The sequence below is a fragment of the Silene latifolia genome, chromosome 7 (assembly GCF_048544455.1).
Source record: "Silene latifolia isolate original U9 population chromosome 7, ASM4854445v1, whole genome shotgun sequence".
Lineage (NCBI taxonomy): Eukaryota > Viridiplantae > Streptophyta > Magnoliopsida > Caryophyllales > Caryophyllaceae > Silene > Silene latifolia.
The window spans coordinates 84420545-84438611 of record NC_133532.1 but is presented as its reverse complement, the minus strand read 5'-3'; the positions used below and the strand labels follow the sequence as shown (position 1 = coordinate 84438611).

The 18067-nt window shown below is 46.0% G+C and overlaps 1 protein-coding gene across 1 annotated transcript; it reads right to left on the bottom strand.

Moving 5' to 3' along the window:
* Positions 1-1345: 1345 nt before the first annotated feature.
* LOC141590310 (uncharacterized) lies at positions 1346-16636 on the bottom strand. The gene is made up of 3 exons (XM_074410908.1): positions 16496-16636; positions 16070-16236; positions 1346-1955 (listed from the first exon to the last, which is right to left on the bottom strand). Exons 1-3 carry the CDS (start codon positions 16634-16636, stop codon positions 1346-1348), a joined length of 918 nt encoding a protein of 305 aa, XP_074267009.1.
* Between the last annotated feature and the right edge of the window lie 1431 nt (positions 16637-18067).

Genomic DNA, 18067 nt, shown 5'->3' with positions numbered 1-18067 from the left:
GGCCCTTCTTCTTGTCTAGGCAAGAAGGGGAATTCCGCGATCCTCCAGTATTTCTAACACCATAAGGAGTCTACTCTTGACGAAAGCATTTAACGATTGAGGATAAAGGTACCCTAGCTTGACACAAATTGGAGGTGATTTATTGGTATCCTCCTAGGCTTAGTAACTTGAAGAAACCGTATCTATAATGGAGTGTGTACCCTTAGATTGTTTCCCTTGTAAATAATTTCCGCCACTTAGATGAGAAAAGTGGCTATTCATTTTTGTAGATGCATCCATTACTTTCTTTTGTGTGCTTAATGTTTGGATGTATCGCCATTTTGGCAAGCCCCACCTTGCCTTGCAAGAAGGCATCCTACCTCATGGTTGTCTTGTTGTGAGTTGAAGAGGCGGAGTGAGACCCGCTAATTGTCTCATATTGGTTATATTAGTAGGTTAGTTTAAATAAAGGTCCTAGTTGTAGTCACCTCTTTACTCGGGACGAGCAAAGGTTCGGTCTGGGGATGTTTGATGTGACTCATACTTGAGCACATTTAGTCCCTGAATTAACCTCGTTCTCATGCTTTATAGTGCAAAATTAGGTCATTTACTATCTTTAGTTTCCCGTTTTGCATATTCTTTGAGGTTTTGTCTCCTTGGTAGGAAAGGATGGCTAATCTTGCATTTACATGGCGAAATGGAGCTAAATGGATCGCATCTAATGACCAAGCATCACAGAGAAGACCAACACTAGAGGCCTAAGTAGATAATAAAGTGAAAAGGACAATGATGAAAGGATCCTTGCTTCCCCGAGATGATCCTTGCGGATTGTAAAGGAGGAAAAGAAGAGAAGCTGTCTGCCTAGGAATCCGAGCGGACCAGGCACGATCCGGGCGTCTCCCAGCAGCATGATTCGGGCGTCTTGTGGCCAAGACGAGCGGCTTGCAGCATGATGATCCGAGCGTCTTCCCTTGGATCCGAGCGGATCCTAAGTCAGAGAGCCCATGCCTTACCTCAAGACGCAAGGATCGTGGCAGGACTAGCACGCGAATATGCTCATTTTCTTCGAGAGGAGCATTTCCTCAACTTTTCTTAGGGTCTTAATAGTCATTTAAGCCCTTAGTAACCCTAATCTTTGTACCTAATCTTTAGTATAAATACCCCTTTGTACTACCTAGATTAGCATCATCTCTTAATCAATTCTTAATGCTCTCTTAGTTATATCTTAATCCATTCTTAATCATCTTTTAATTACTCTCAAATTAGTTGTAATACAATTTATCAATATTAATCATATCTTTTTTTTTGGTAAAATGTATGTGTATATTAATAATAGGATATCAAAGTACAAGAGTCATGTGGGATATTACAATAAATTCAAGCTATGTAACCAATCAACATCATCTTGTTTCACCAACGTTAAATCCCTACTCCTTATTCTTGCTCTAATCTCCTGCATAATCAGAGAACTAAGCTTCTCAGGTCTGAGCACTTGCATATCCACCCTGTATCTATTCCTTTGCTGCCATATCTGATAGACCAAACACACAAGCAAAGCATACAATACTCTTTTCTGGACTTGAGAACCAGGATGCTGCATACTCCTTTCCAGCATATCATGAGTAGCTAGAATTCCTCCCATCACCTGATTTATAGCATGGATAACTCTTCTGCTATAAGGACAGTCAAAAAACAAGTGCTCCTGAGTTTCGATACCTAGCCCACACAACATACAATCAGCATCATCTGTAACACCAAACTGCAAAAGCTTACTTTTTGTTTTCAGAGCATCATGAACCCATATCCACCCCAGGAAGCTATGCTTAGGCGTGTTCCAGGGATTCCAAATCACAGAATGCCAACCAACCTTAGTCTGCACCCCTCTTAACCATCTGTAACAGCCTGCAGGAGAGTAACCATCAGGTTGATCATGCCATTTGCCATTCAAATAACCAGCTGCTAGTTCAGTTTTGACCCTGCATACACGCCTCCACACCCAACTAGTATTAGTGCTAGGCTCATATTCAGACCAAGACCTTCCTCGCAGATGATTACATTCCACCCACTTGACCCAAACAGGGTCCCTTCCTTCATAAATCCAGTCCACTAGTCTCCCAACTAGAGCTTTATTCCACATCTCCATATCCTGTAATCCCAGGCCCCCTTCCTCCTTGGTTCAGTGGCTTGAGTGTAGTGGAGTGCGGGAGTGCCTCAAAGCGTTGCAATGGCAACGAATTGAGAGGTCCCGGGTTCGACTCCCTACACGGGAGTGCTGCGGTTACCTGTCATCCTAAAGGATGTCTTACATGGCACACGTGGTTTGCAGGGTATTGCATGTGCCCGGGGGGATTCAACCCCTCGTCACCAAAAAAAAAAAAAATTAATCATATCTTAATCTCTTCTTAATTTCTCTATTATTCTTCATTTATTTTGGGTAATTAGAAGATTATTTGGGTTTATTTGGGATATTGACAACCTTCCATCAATCATCAAGTACTTCTATTATTCTTTGCATTATTATTTGGAATCATCTTCATAGGTATAATTCCTTTTACCCTTGTTTAATTATTGTTAATTACTTTCATTTATTCATCATGTTTAGCTTTGTTAGTTTGATTGACAATCTTATTAGCATCTTGAACTTGGTAATGAGTGAGTGGTCTCCTAGCTAGGGTTAATGGGGAATTCGGGGAAACGAACATGGGGAATGATTCATGCTTAATCTAATATGTTTTCATAATTTATTTGCTTGCTTATTGTGATTTCAACTTATGCACATGTTATATTTGATGAAATGCGAGCCTATGAATCTTTGCATTTTTTTTATCCATCACCTATCTTTTCAATGAGGCTTGTAAGCATATAAACCAACTCGAGCCTCATTAGACGATGCATATAGTTGAATAGGAAGGATTAAGTCGACTTGTAGGTGTTGTACAATCTAATCGATTAGGCTTCGGGACCCAAACCTTCCTAGGGATTGTAAGCTTATACACCAACTCGGTCCCATCACAACAATAAGTGCTTGCATATAATTGAGAACATGTTTGTATGATCAATTCCCATGAATCCCCTATGAACCCATGACACCCTAGTGTTTTTTATCAATTGTTTACATCTCCTTTTAATTACCTTGCTAATTAGTTTAGACCAAATTCATCTCAGCCCAAATTGTGACACCCTAAGACACAACCATTTGCAATTGAGAATCCTACATCAATACCCGTCCCTTGGGATCCGACCTTTACTTGCCTCTTTGCTAAGAGTAGTTTGTGAAGTTATAAATATTGTTTTGGTTGGTAGCTTTTGGCGACGAGTTTAAACCATACCAATTGTTAAGACAATGATGATTATTCAAGTCTCGTTCTTCAAATCAACACAAAAGCAGCCTAAATGGTCTTTTCAAATCAAGACGGGTTTAAACACCCATTTTTCAATACATTTTACAAACCTTTTTTAATGGTCAGAAGACGTTTTCCATCGTCTGTTGACTCGCGCCTAAACAGGCCACTTATTTTTCTTTTTTCAAACCAGGGAGACCCCTTTGCATCGCAAGCAGGCTCGCGCCTCTTATGGCTGCTTGATGCAGGGTCTGTTCCCCTTCCAGCATTTGTGCGGGATGATCCCGACTTCCGTTAACCCGAATACAGGACGGATCAGATGACGAATCTGCTCATTCAACATTATATTTGCAAAATGCCTTACTAAGATAAATGGATCACGTAATGCACCATAAACCTAATTCGGTAAATGGATGTTTAATTTCTGTCTTGCATGCAAATAAACAATAAATCCAACTTGACATATTATGCTTGATACTTGGATTAAACAAACCGACTTAGAAAGCTCATATGTTAGGTTCAAACTGTGGATACGCATTCATGCATTTACCCGTTTTATCAATTTTTCATTTAACCAACCAAGATCAATCAGTAGAGGCCGCTACCGCGGGCGGGATTGGGTGTCTGATTAAAGGGCTTCCCAATACGTACCTTCACCTCTTACTTAGAAACTTTTGATAGTGGACGACCTTATCCAGGGCGTACGAGAGTCATTCTAGAGATAGGATGCTAAAGAGGGACGATTCTTTATCTTTAGTACCTATGTCAAACACCGCTTTTTGCCTTAATTGACCTAGGTATAAAGTGGATTCGAATGCTTGGTGGCGACTCCGAACATCTCTTGCATCGTTTCGAGACACTTTCCGAGGCGAAACCGACCGATCTAAAACGATCCGGTTGAAAGCATTCTTACGCCGCCGAGCGTGGCTTTCAAAAAGACCGCTGCCACGTCCACAGATCGGCTGGGCATCGCAGGTGGGCCCACGTCCACAGATTGGCGACTCCGCTGGGGAGAACTATGACACTTATGTCTTTGTGATCCCTAGATGGTGAGACTCGAACAAGGTCTTGGTTGAAATGCATTAATTGATATTACGGTCATGGTCAGGTTCCTTGTCCGAGCCCACAACCTAACCCTTTTTGACCAATTGGCTCGTCTCGTCGGCGTGAGTTTTCTCATTCCCGCATTTTGAATCCTGATTGAGTCAAGCATACCGTAGACGATACACATTTCTGTTTCGTCAAAGAGCTTTTATCACCTTCGAGCACGAGGCTAGGGCACCCTCCTTACACATTTTGTTTGGATTGGTATCCCTCTCGAAAATCGGGGTTTGATTTCTTGGTGTGTAACCCACCCTTTTAAGCCAAAACCCGTGTCAGCATTATGCATAATATAATGAAACTGCGAGTGCTTATATGTTATGTGATCAAAGTCCTTCCGTGTCATTTTCAAACTTTCAAAAAAACCTTTTTGCGCCGTTATAATGGCCGTTTCAAACCTCGGTCTTTCGCCGACCGTTGCATTTTAAACAACACGCCTTTCTAGGCCGTCGTAATGGCAATTTTCAAACTCGGTTTTCTACAACCATTTCAACACGCCTTTCTAGACCGTCGTAATGACGATTTTCAAACTCGGTTTTCTACAACCGTCTCAATACGCCTTTCTAGGCCGCCGTAATGGCGATTTTCAAACTCGGTTGTCTACAACCATTTCAACACGCCTTTCTAGGCCGTCGTAATGACGATTTTCAAACCTGGTTTTCTAAAACCATTTCAAAACACCTTTTTACGCCGTTGTAATCGCCGTGTCAAGACACGGATTTTAACCCGTCTCGCGCCGACAATGGCTCTTTCAAAACCCGAGTAAGGCACACACCCCTTTCTCGAAACATTTTCAAGATCCCGAGGACCATACATCGTCCCCGAGACCTTTTCAAACATTTCAAAACTCGATTTTCAAAACATACAATTTTGAATTTCAAAAACCGTCTCTGGAAACAGTACATTGTTTTCCGAGCCGACTCAAGCTCAAACCGTCTTTTGAAAACAAACGTAAGACAACCCTTCAACTGACCGACTTGCGGAGATCCCTATTCTTCGGAAGCTGTCCATAAAGCGACAAACGAATCTATTTGAAAATCTCTATTTTCGAAAACTTCAGTCCACTATTCCAATTCTGCCTCGTGTCTATCGAGTCAGAGCAAACGTACTTATGGGTCTTTACTTATGAGTCGTCTCACCACGAGACTTGTCCAACGGCGTCACGCCATTACGTTGGATGCGAGTCAAAGTTCGGTCAACACCGTCACGTCATAAATCGAGTCAGCACCGAGGTACCACACACGGTCATCCTCGTCTTGTTGAGTCTGATCTTTGTCCCGTCATTTGTGTTGTCTACGTTCAGTCTTTGAACCGTGTCGGATTGAGATGTAATGCGAGCAGTTTTTCTGCCTCAGAACCATGGCCCCGTCTTCAACTTCGTCCAATAACAACGACAACAACAGAGATGTCACAACTGCCCAGCTAGCCAGCCTGCTCACTTCTCTTAAGGTTACCCTGGACCGTGTCGAGACCCGTATCGACACCCTGGAAAACAAGAAAACTGGAGAACACAACACTCCGCCTTTGACTGAAACTGAGAAAAGGCTCAAACTCTTGGAAGAACAACTCCTAGCCCGGGGTAACAACATCCACCTCGAAAACAACCGAAGATTTGAACCCGTTGGGGATCAACTACCCGACAACTTTACCTTGACTGATGTACCCAAGTTCAAGGGAGTGGAGGACCCACTCAATCACATCCGAGCCTTCAAAGACTATATGGCCATAAAGGGGGTCAAACAGAAACTCTTCACCCGGATCTTTCCATCATCCCTGGAACCGATCCCTCGCCAATGGTTCTACTCCCTTGACCCGAAGAACCGTACCACCTGGGATGAGGTCGCAGTTGAATTTGCTAAGCAATATGCCGACAATGTCGAGATTCAGGCCAACACCCGTACTCTGGAGGTCCTCACTTAAAATGATAAGGAGGGATTCACGGAATTCCTAACCCGTTGGAGGAGAGTAAGCACTCAGTTGGTCAGCAAGCCAAGCGAGTCAACTTTGGTGGAAAAATTTGTCAACAATCTCCGCCCGGTGTATGCCAACTTACTGAGATACCAAAATATCAAGACTTTCCAGGATCTACAAATCCTTGGAACCCGCATCGAAGATGACCTCCGAAAGGGTGTCCTAGCCAAAACCACCGGTAGAGGCTATCAGGGATCCACATCAACCGGATCTCGCCCCTATGGTCAAACGAACAAAATTGATGAGGTCAACCTCCTCGAACCAACCGCGAAAAGAGTTGAGCACCCTCAAAGAGTGTTCACCAACCTAGGGTCAACTTATGCAAGCGCCTTAAAAAGGCTTATGGACCAAGGGAAATTACAAGCGATCGGACCTACTCCGGATCCGTCTGATGCCAAGAAGTCCCGTTTCTGGAGTCCTAATGCCTACTGCCAATACCATCAAGGGAAAGGTCATGACAGGAAAACCTGTTTCAAGCTCAAACACGTCATTCAGGACATGAACGAAAAAGAGGAATTGCATTTACCCCCACCAAAAAAACCAAACAACAAGACAAACCCTTTGGGAATCCATGCTATCTCCGATGATGAGCCTACCTTAGACTGCTTATACCTCATCCTACCAATTGATGATGAGGTGAATGCCCTGGAGAAGGATGCCTAAGACGGGGTATTTGTGTTCAGCGCCGCAACCATGCTTGCCATGTTCCAACAAGTTGAGGAGGCTATAGCCTCTCCGAAAGGATTACTCAACTGGATGACGCTTACCACCGATTGGTTTTCAATCCTCTGACACCGCGCCCGAGGGAGGGTCATCCAAACACCCGAAACTACCCTCACCAGGAAGGATTGCTCCTGCGACCATTCTGCCACGCACCCCACCATAATCAACCTCACAATAATCACCCCCACAATAATCAACCTCACAATAATCACCCCCACAATAATCAACCCCACAAAAATTACCCTCAAAAAAACTTCCCTCACAAAAACTGCCCACCGAGGAATACCCCTCCGAGATACCCTCGAGATCCCGAAGTCAATGGTATGTGGAGAGACGATGCTGAGGATGTCTATGTGGTTCCGGGAAAATGGAAACAAGCAAAAGAGATCGGTCATCTTCCCCGATCCGGAAATCCCTATCAAAACCCAAACAATTCAACAGTCATTCCAACAACGAATGACCAGATCGTCCCAGACGTGGACATTTAACCAAAGGCTCCCGAGAATTCGATCCTCAAACAACTGCAAAAAGAAAAAGCCGAAATTTTAATTTGGCAACTGATCGCCACAACCTATGAGCATCGGCAAGCTCTACTGCATGCCTTGGGAAAACTGACTATTCCCTCTACCTCCTCCCCTGAAGAAGTGGTAGCACACATGACAAGGGATGTCCCCGACCTGAACAACCCTAGCATCTTCTCTGATGAAGATATCCCTCCATTCAGAGCCAACCATAACCTGGCCCTATACATCACCGTACAATGCCTTAAAAAGAATGTGCCTATGGTTCTTGTGGATGACGGATCTGCGGTTAATGTCATTCCCCTCAAAACGGCTCATAAAATGGGTAACAAAGAAGCTGATTTGGTCCCAACCAATCAAGGAGTACGCGCTTATGACGGCACTCGTCGTAAGGTTGCGGGGCTTATCACCCTAATCGTTGCAACCGGACCTTTGGAAAGGCGAACCAGTTTTCAAGTAGTCGACATTGACGCTTCCTTCAACATGCTTCTGGGACGCTCCTGGATTCACGCCGTCAAGGCAATCACCTCAACCCTGCACCAGAAAATCAGGGTCCCTTTCAACGGGAAGACGATCGCAATACCCGCTTCCCCGATCAAAGTCGTCATGAAAAAGGGAATAGCCTCCCAAGCCATTGAGGAGGACGACAGTGAAATGTGGGGATTCGAGACCGTGAATGCCCTAACCGATGATTCAACACCTCACTGTCAACCGCATTCTGATGCGCCAGGGTTATTTCCCAGGTTTACCCCTCAACCCGCTGAAGAGCAGCTTACCTCCCTTGAAACAGGCTAAGGTCCCCAACATCCCCTTCGGACTAGGCTATGAGCCTACCGATGAAGACATACAGGAGATGAACCTCCTAGTACGGAAGCGCAAGAAGCACGGAGTTATTCTCCATTCCTATCATTTGACCCTCAATGGATACTTCATCCCCGAGGGAGAGGCTGAACTCTACCACGGCTTTCCTGAGCCGATCTATGATTCTGTGGCCAAGGTCAGACACCCGGGTGTAGAAGTCTTTCAAGACTGCTACTTCATCTCCGACAACACCAAAGCTGCATCAACCAAGTCTGGGTCGACCCCATGCCTCGACGGACAAGCTGTCACTCTCCTCTTCGGAGAAGACAACTTCAAGCACCTCGACTATGAGGATATCATCAACATTGCTCTAAAAGACAACCAGTTTGACCCCACTGCCTTAATCTCTTATACTGACGCAGAGAAAGCTACACAAGGCCGGAGGAAAACCGTCAAGTGGACCGATCGTCAAGGCCGCATTCTCAAGATTACAACTGGAGAAGGACCTATGTTCAAGGAGGGAAGTGAAGAAGAATCTGAGTCAGAGTCGGAGTTAGAGCATATCTTAGCTCCTAACACTCCTGATGTCCCAGTCAGAGTCCCCTTCCAACTATTTTATCACAAAATTGTGGCTGCTTCAGAGGCTGAGTCAACTAGGGTCATCCCCACTCCCATGGAAGGTGACAACCTGGAGCTTGTTCCAGGGGACACCTCTTCTGCTGTGTCGCCTCTGACTGCCCATGAGATGTCTGTCCTATCCAAGCTTTTCACTCGAGTCGACTTTATGAATGCTAAGTTTGCTTATGACTCGTCTCAATTTAACTGCAATGCAATTCTGAATGACTATGAGGAATTTGACTTGAGTGACTACCCACCTCAACTAGCCAAAGAACTTGACAAACGGGAAACTAGGACCCCCATAATTGAGGAGGCCAAACCTATTAACGTAGGGACCGACAACATACCTCAAGAACTTAGGATATGGACAACACTTGACCCCTCGGAAAGACAACAGTTCATTGACCTCCTACACGAATACAAGGACGTATTCGCCTGTTCCTACAGAAACATGCCTGCGATCGACAGGGAGATTGCAGAGCACAGGATAACCCATTAAACCCGGAGCTAAACCCGTAAAGCAAAAGTTCTGCCGAATGCGCCCTGAATGGGCCCTGAAATCAAGAAAGAAGTGGATAAACAGTTCAAGGCTGGGTTCATCAAAGTGTCTGAGTACTCTGACTAGGTGGCCAACATTGTGCCCGTGCCCAAGAAAGATGGAAGACTTCGGATTTGCGTCGATTTCAGGGATCTGAACAAAACAAGTCCAAAGGACAACTTCCCTTTGCCACATGTTGACATCCTGGTAGACAACACCGCCGAGCACGCCCTCCTATCATTCATGGACGGGTATGCTGGGTACAACCAGATCAAAATGGATGAGGAAGACATGCACAAGACTGCATTCACTACACGGTGGGGTACATACTGCTACACGGTCATGCCCTTCGGCCTCATCAACGCCAAAGCAACCTATCAAAGAACCGCTACCACTCTCCTACATGATATGATGCATAAAGAGGTAGAGGTATATGTCGATGACATGATCGTCAAATCAAAAAAACGGGACGGCCACATCAGCGCCCTTCGAAAATTCTTCGCTCGTCTGCGGAAATACAACATGAGACTAAATCCTCAGAAATGTGCATTCGGGGTCACATCCGGAAAGCTCGTGGGACATGTCGTAAGCAAAAGAGGCATTGAGATTGATCCAACCAAAATCAAAGCCCTTCAACAAATGCCTCGGCCTAAGAACGAGAAGGAGCTTCGGGGATTTCTCGGTCAAGTTCAAAACATCAGCTGCTTCATAGCCAAGCTGACCATGATTTGTGAACCAATCTTCAAGAAGCTTCGCGCCTCCAATCACACTGATTAGGATGATGACTATCAAAAGGCGTTCGACAGGATAAAGGAAATCCTATCTGAACCTTCTGTCCTCATGCCACCTCAACAAGAAATTCCCTTATCCCTATACCTGACTGTCACCGACACAGCCATGGGAGCAATGCTAGCACAAACAGTCGACGACGAAGAACGAGCCATCTACTACATCAGCAAAAAGTTCATTGAGTATGAAACAAGGTACACCCAACTTGAAAAGACATGCCTTGCCCTAGTATGGTCAACAAAGAAGCTACGACACTATATGCTCAGCTACACGGTTCACGTCTACTCCAAGATGGACCCAGTCAAATACATCTTCGAAAAACCCGTACTAAACGGAAGGCTGTTTAGGTGGACACTTATGCTATCTGAATTTGATCTCAAGTTCGTACCCCTCAAGGTTATCAAAGGAAGGGCAGTCGCCGATTTCCTAGCAGAAAATTCTGTCAACGAGGACCTAACGACCAACACATGGTCACTTCCTGATGAAGACATCCTTTGTGCCGACTCCGACGCATGGGAGCTATACTTCGATGGTGCATCTAATCTGAGAGGCTTCTGGGTAGGAATCCTTCTAATATCACCAGAGGGAGAACATATTCCGATCTCAGTCAAACTGGATTTCGCCGTCACCAACAATGCCGCCGAATATGAAACATGCCTCATCGGCCTACAAGCAGCCATAACACTTGGCATCAAGAGACTGAGGGTCCATGGCGATTCCTCGCTCATCATCAATCAGGTGTCCGGATCATGGAAAATTCGAAGCGACAGATTGGCACCCTACCGAGCGAAAATCAATCGAGAGGCCGAGTTATTCGACCAGGTTGACTACTTCCACTTGCCACGAGAGAAAAATCAGTTTGCGGATGCCCTGGAAAAACTTGCCGCGCTCGTCACTATACCTGACGACATGACATCGAGGCCCCTATGTGTCGAGAGAAGGAGCGAGCCAGCTCACATTTGCGCCATCAACAATGACGAGGAAAACCATGATGAACCTTGGTACCAAGCCATCCTCAACTACAAAACCAAAAACGAATTCCCTCCCAACTTTGATACAAGAGGACAAAGAGCCATCCGTTTACTTGCATCACAGTTCATGATAAATCAAGAACAATTATACAAAAGAACACCCCAAGGGATTATCCTCCTTTGCATTGACCATCACAAAGCCCAAAAGTCATGGGAGAGGTCCACGACGGAGAATGTGGCCCTCAAATGAGCGCAATGATGCTGACCCGAAAGATCATGCGGTTAGGCTACTACTGGACCACCATGGAAGCCGATTGTCGTAACTACGTCAAACATTGACACAATTGCCAAATCTTCGCCAACATACAACACGTACCACCATCCCTTTTATACACCATGACATCACCCTGGCCTTTCTCGACCTGGGGCATCGACATCATCGGGAAAGTCAACCCGATAGGCACCAAGGGGCATTGCTTCGTCCTTGTCGCCATCGACTACTTCACCAAATGAGTGGACGCACAGTCCTATGCAGTCTTGACTGCCAAACAAGTGGCTAAGTTCATCCAGGACAACAACATCTGCAGATATGGGGTACCCCATGAAATCATCAGCGATCAAGGCTCTCACTTCCCGGCGGAAACACAAGCCTTGTTGGACAAATACAAGATCAAACGACATCGGTCATCCCCCTACCGTCCCAAAACCAATGGAGCGGTGGAGGCAGCCAACAAAACTCTTGTCACCATTATCAAGAAGATGCAAGATAATTACCGCGATTGGCCGAGCAAACTCCCATTCGCTCTCTGGGGATACCGAACCTCCATTCGAACACCGACAGGCGCCACACCCTTCTACCTAGCATACGGTATGGACACAGTTCAACCGGTAGAGTTAGAGGTCCCATCTCTATTTATCCTACTAGAGAGTCAAGTTCCTGAGGCGGAATGGACCCGTCGAAGGTTCGAGCAACTCACGCTTCTAGACGAGCGGCGACTCAACGCCTTGCACAACGTCCAGCTATACCAACGACGTATACAATGGGCATTCAACAAGAAGGTTAAACCCCGGAATATCAAGGAAGGCGACTTGGTCCTTAAGTCAGTTCGGGCACCATTACCCGTCGATCCGAGGGGAAAATTCAAACCTAATTGGGCCAGGCCATATCTGGTCAAGAAAATACTTTCGGGGGGCGCAGTGAGACTGAGTGACCTAGATAGGGAGGATTTTACAAACCCGACCAACCTAGACCAACTCAAGAAATACTACCCTTGAACTGTAGCAACCAATAACATCACCCTAGTTTTACAACTAGCGACCACCTCAACCCCTTCAAGTCAAGTTCCTCAACGCATTCTGATTTGAAATTTCATGTTTTATCGAGTCGAAGTTGTGGCACCTTGCCCGTTTCAAATGCCCTTTAATCTGTCAAAGGCAACATCCATTTGCACTCAAACCAAAACACCTGAACTACGAGCATGGTTTGATTTCACCTTTTCAGGTGGATATGTAGGCAGTCCTTTCTTATACAAGAAGGATACAACCACAAAGCCCAAACAAATTCACAAAACATTTCGAACTACGATCATGGTTTGATTTCATCTTTTCGGGTGGATACGAAGGCAGTCCTTCCTTACACAAGAAGGATACAACCATCCCCATCAAAAAAAAACATCCCCACATACAAAACATCACCCATATCAACTCAAAAAAAGAGAGGGAACAACATTCCCTTTCCCACAAAATACAAAAAGAGCCTTTCTCCCTTCCCACAAAAATCCCACTTTCCTGAGTGCAATGTTTAGGATAATTCAAGCCGAATTACCTTTACAAAATGGATGGAAGAAACAAGCGTTCACAACTCTTTTAACACAAGCAAGCCTCTTATTTAATTAATAATGAGAAGGATTACAAATTCAACAGCAAATAAAGCTAAGCAAGTCTACAACTTGTCAAAGCTAAGGTGTCGACTAAGACACCTCACATAATAACACTAGCACAAAACACACAAAATATAGCTAGTACAACATAATAAAAACTCACAACACTAATACAACATAATAATAAAATAGGTAATGGAGATCTTCATTCTTCCATTCTACCTTTGCCTTTTCCCTCGGGGTACATCTTCCCCTTGTTCTTCTTGTTGGTCCGCCTAGCATGAACTTCCTCTTCGGAACGGATCCTCAACGGATCTACAACGGCGACGGCCTCTGGTCTCTTGCATGACCCCATACTCGGTCCAAGACGAGCCCATACACGGCCCACTACCTCTTTGGGACCCGAGCTTCTCCTCGTTGGTGGCCTCATCACATCCGGGCTAGCTCCATCAACAAAATCATCAAAGAAGGCACGGTTGGCCTTTCTAACCTCTCTATATTTCAAATCAACAACCTCGTCCTTACGAGATTTGGACCTTTCCTCCAAGGTTTGAACTCTTGACCACTCGATATAAGCGGGAGTCAACCATGTCGTGGCAACGGGGTTTGGTACCTCCCAAAGCGGCCGAGTGGCCCACCACCTTTCGAAGACCTCCACAAGCTTGGAGTTTCGAAAAACACTCTCTTGAACGAGAGTATCTTGAGCGGTCACCATTTTTTGACGCCCATTTGCCTCATGAGCCTTTCGGGATAAATGAAGGAAGCAACCTTCAAACCCACCACCATCAAAGAGCAAGAACTAACAACCGGAGCGGACAACCCCGTGAAGGATCTCAAGTGCCACCATGGCACCACCCACCGGATGTGAGGACCACCCTCCTCCACCAATCTCGAGGTCCAATAGGCCTCGGTGGATGCAAAGCTATCCGAGTATAACTTCTTCCTCATAGTAAGGTGACGGAAGGAATAAGAAGAAGAATCGGTCGGAGGCTCTACATACCTTAGCCTCTCCAATAGCCACACTTGGAGGATCCTTGGAGATCCAAATGAAGGAGCCTCTCCACAAGAGCCCTTCTTGTCCAAAGCTTGGATGATCTCGCCAAGCACCAACCATGATGGATCTCTACCATGCTCCATTTGCTCAACCACATGCACAAGGGTCATGCTACCATAGCACTTTGGCCCCTCCTTCTTCAAAGCATCAACAAATAGGTAGGCATGTGCTAGGCAAAAGGCAAGACCCCTTCTCCTAGCCACCTCCGAGACATTGACATCCAACCGATTTGAGAAAATGTTGATAAGAGCCAACATATCCACACCATGAGGAGCAAGGAGAAAGTTGACTTGACTTGTTGGCAAGCCTAACATCAAACGGAACTTCTCCTTATAACACAACCGAGTCGGGGGAAGCACCGGAACACAACCCGGCCACCCACCAATGGCACCTACTTCTTCGGCAAGAGGACAAATTTCGCCTTTCGGGAAAACGAAAGCATGATGTTTCGAATCCCAAAACCGAGAGCATGCTTCAAGAAATGAGGATTGCACCTTGACTTGACGAAGCACCAACAATTGACCAACTCCCATGACAACGAGTTGATACTTCTCGGGAGGTGACAAATCCCGACACCAATGCCGCAACCAATTCTCAAAAGCATCCATGAATAATTTTATGGAAGAAGAAGAAGAAAGGTTTTTGTAGAGATGTTTTTCGTGTTTTGGATGATGAAACGATGAAGCACAAACGTCCCTATTTATACAAAACAATTAGCGCTTTTTTCCGGAAAAAAAGGGAAGCTGGCTTCTATCGGCGGTTGGCTCGCGCCTCTTTGGGCTGTTCCTCAGGATTCCCACCTTGAATTGTCCCTTTCAATTTGTGTTTCTTCCTGACACCTCAAACCTCCTGCCGCAGGGCTCGCGCCTCTTCGGGCCTATTCAGGATATTTTGTGTTTTCACACACTCACATTTTCTTGTTTTCGCGTTTTACGAAATCCGACACGGTTTCCACAACGCAGCTTTAAACATACGGATTTTTATCTTTTTTTAGGGGGAAGGGCTAGTCGCCCCGATCCGCGACGGATCGTTTCAATGTCAGTCGAAATTCCGAAATTTTTTTCGGTTTTTCGCATTTTCCACAAAAATCGAAAATTGATAACACGACATCAGTTTTCTTTAAAATTTCAAGCTCTCACACATCCGAGTCTTGATCTCACAAAAAATCAAACCAAATACACTCGCAAAAATCTGCTTTCAAAATTCACCCCCGACGGTTTAAGTTTTGAATTTTTCGAGTTGCAAATCAATTCCGACAAATTTCGATGCAATTTAATTCAAAACACGAGTTAATTGCTCAATTTTCAAATCAATTTCATTTGAAAAATCCAAACGTGACAACTTGTTGCGGAATTTTCAAATATCATCCAAATTTCGATTTTAACTTCGAGTCATCGTGGTTAATTTTGTTTCAATCAAACGCTTTTTACGTGTTTAGTTTTCTACACTAACGATGCAGGAACTAGTGCAAAGCAAAGAGGAACTAACAGCCGACATCGCTTCTCCGAAACACAACACAAAAAAGCCAAAAATCATAAATAAACCACAATCCAAAAACACATATATACAAACCGCCTTACGCAAAATGTAAATATTTATAAACAAAAGTCCAAGACACGGACAAACAACTCCAACTACTCAACACCTCCCGTCGGACCAGTCCCGGTCTCACGAGGAGTCGCGGGCAAGGCAGACACCACCGTCTGCTCAGGCTCCCTCTCCGGAGAACTCTCCAGCATCTCGTGCTCCATCACGACGCGAAGCTCCTCCGCCGCAGCCAACTGAGCTCTGAGAGAAGCAATCTTCGCATCTTTGCTCTGCAACCCATCCTCACGACGCCTTAACTCCTGGTCGCAACTGGTGATCCCCAGCCCCTGGGCCTCAATCGTCGACCTGGCTGTGTCCAACTCAGCACGGACCCGGGCAAGCTCTGCCGGATCCGTAGCACCCTGCAAAACACAATACAGATCATTAAGATCTAAAAACGTGAAATGCAACACAAAAATACACAAAAACTGAACCTACAAAAAGTACTTGTGCAAGCCTAGACTCCCTCGCAGCCAGGTCACCAGCAAGTGCCCTCCACCGGTTAGCCATCCGCCACAAAGCCTGATGACTAGCGGTCGACACCTACAACCAGAAATATCCTTCAATACAACGCAAGACAAAACACACAAATGAGGAGGAGCATTCAGATTAAAAACTCACCCTCAAAATAGTCAACCTCCACTCCATGCCAGCGTCGGTCACCTCAACGGCCGCAGGCTCTGGCAAGTGCAGCTGTAGCTCCTCACCCCCTGGCCCCCGAAAGGTGGTCTCCGCAGGGAAAATTGGGGGCTGAGTCCTCATCAATGCATCGACCCCCTACAATTTGGGTCGACGTCAAAGGTAACGAACCCTTATATCAAAAGAGATAATGAAAACAAAGAACAGAGGAAAACATACCTAAGCCTCGACAACCGAAAGGTGTCGTAGTCAACCTCCCGCAACAACAGCTGCTCCCCTCCCTGACTGTAAAGGTGCTCCTCAACCTCTTCAGGCGTCGACTTCTGGAACAACACCCTAAGCGGGTCGACCGGTACCAAGAAAGCCTCAGTAAAGCACTGACGAGCTAAACGCTCGCCCAGGTACCAAACCGGCTAGATCGCCGTCTCAAGTTACATACGTTGGGAGCTGCGAGGTCGCAAACGCTCCCTGACAACGGCTGGCACGTCTGTCGGTCTGTGTAGTGCTCCCAAGGCCACACGACAAACTGCGCTCGAACAAGAGCTAATCAGCTAACTGGGGGCTTTCTAAGCAACCTAGTCATCCTATCTCTATCTGTTTCTACCAAAACAAAAGGGGCTAAGAAACAACAACTTACGTCAGCAACTCGAAGGGAGTTCACCCGACGCCTGCAGTCCTTGTAAGTCGACTTAATCGACTTTCTCCGAGCCACCGTCTAGGCCCTCACGGCCAGTTAGGCCGAAGGAACGCCACCAGTAGTCCCCAGGAGCAGAGGGATGAAGTAAGCGTTCAACCAAGCCTGCAACAAAACACAACAAACACAAATCAACCAATTTTTTGAAAATTGCCAAAATCAAAAATCAAAATCAAATGTCAAAATCAAAATCAAACTCAACAAAAACTACAAAAAATGCTCGTACCTCCAAGATGAGGCCGGGACAACCCAAAGCGGGAGAACTACCATCCCCCACCGCCTCCGGACGCACCACAGCGTGCAAGTACTGGGTTAAACTAGCCAAAGCCTAAGTAACCCAGTGGAACCGACCCAAAGTGTCGAGGTCAGCAAGGAGGGGGAGTACCTTGGTCGACAAGCGCTCACCCTTGTCACCAAAGTACATAGTACCCAAGAAGTACCACAACCGCACCTCCTACACGTCAGCTCTAGCCTCAGCCTTCGGACTCGCCAACGGCGCCGGAGCATAGCCCGCCACTCTCCCCCTAAAGTGATCCCTCACATATGAGCTTGCGATCAAGTAAGGAGTGATGTCGAAAGGCTCGGGCAAAGCACTGCCGATCAAACGAGTAACCGCAGAAGAAGACACTCTCTCCGGTGTCTCCGAGAACTCAACGGGCATCACGCCACAGGGGAGGCCCGATATCATGGCAAAGTCCTCTAAGGTCACACCCAACAGACACAGGTTCGACCTAATCGAAGCCCTGTGAATATCCCGCCAAGCAGCCACCAACGGCCCCAAAGCCGACCTCTCTATCAACGCCCTCGTACCGGCTCGGAGAACGTCGTAGAAACCCAGACAAGTGGAGAAGCCTGAGAAA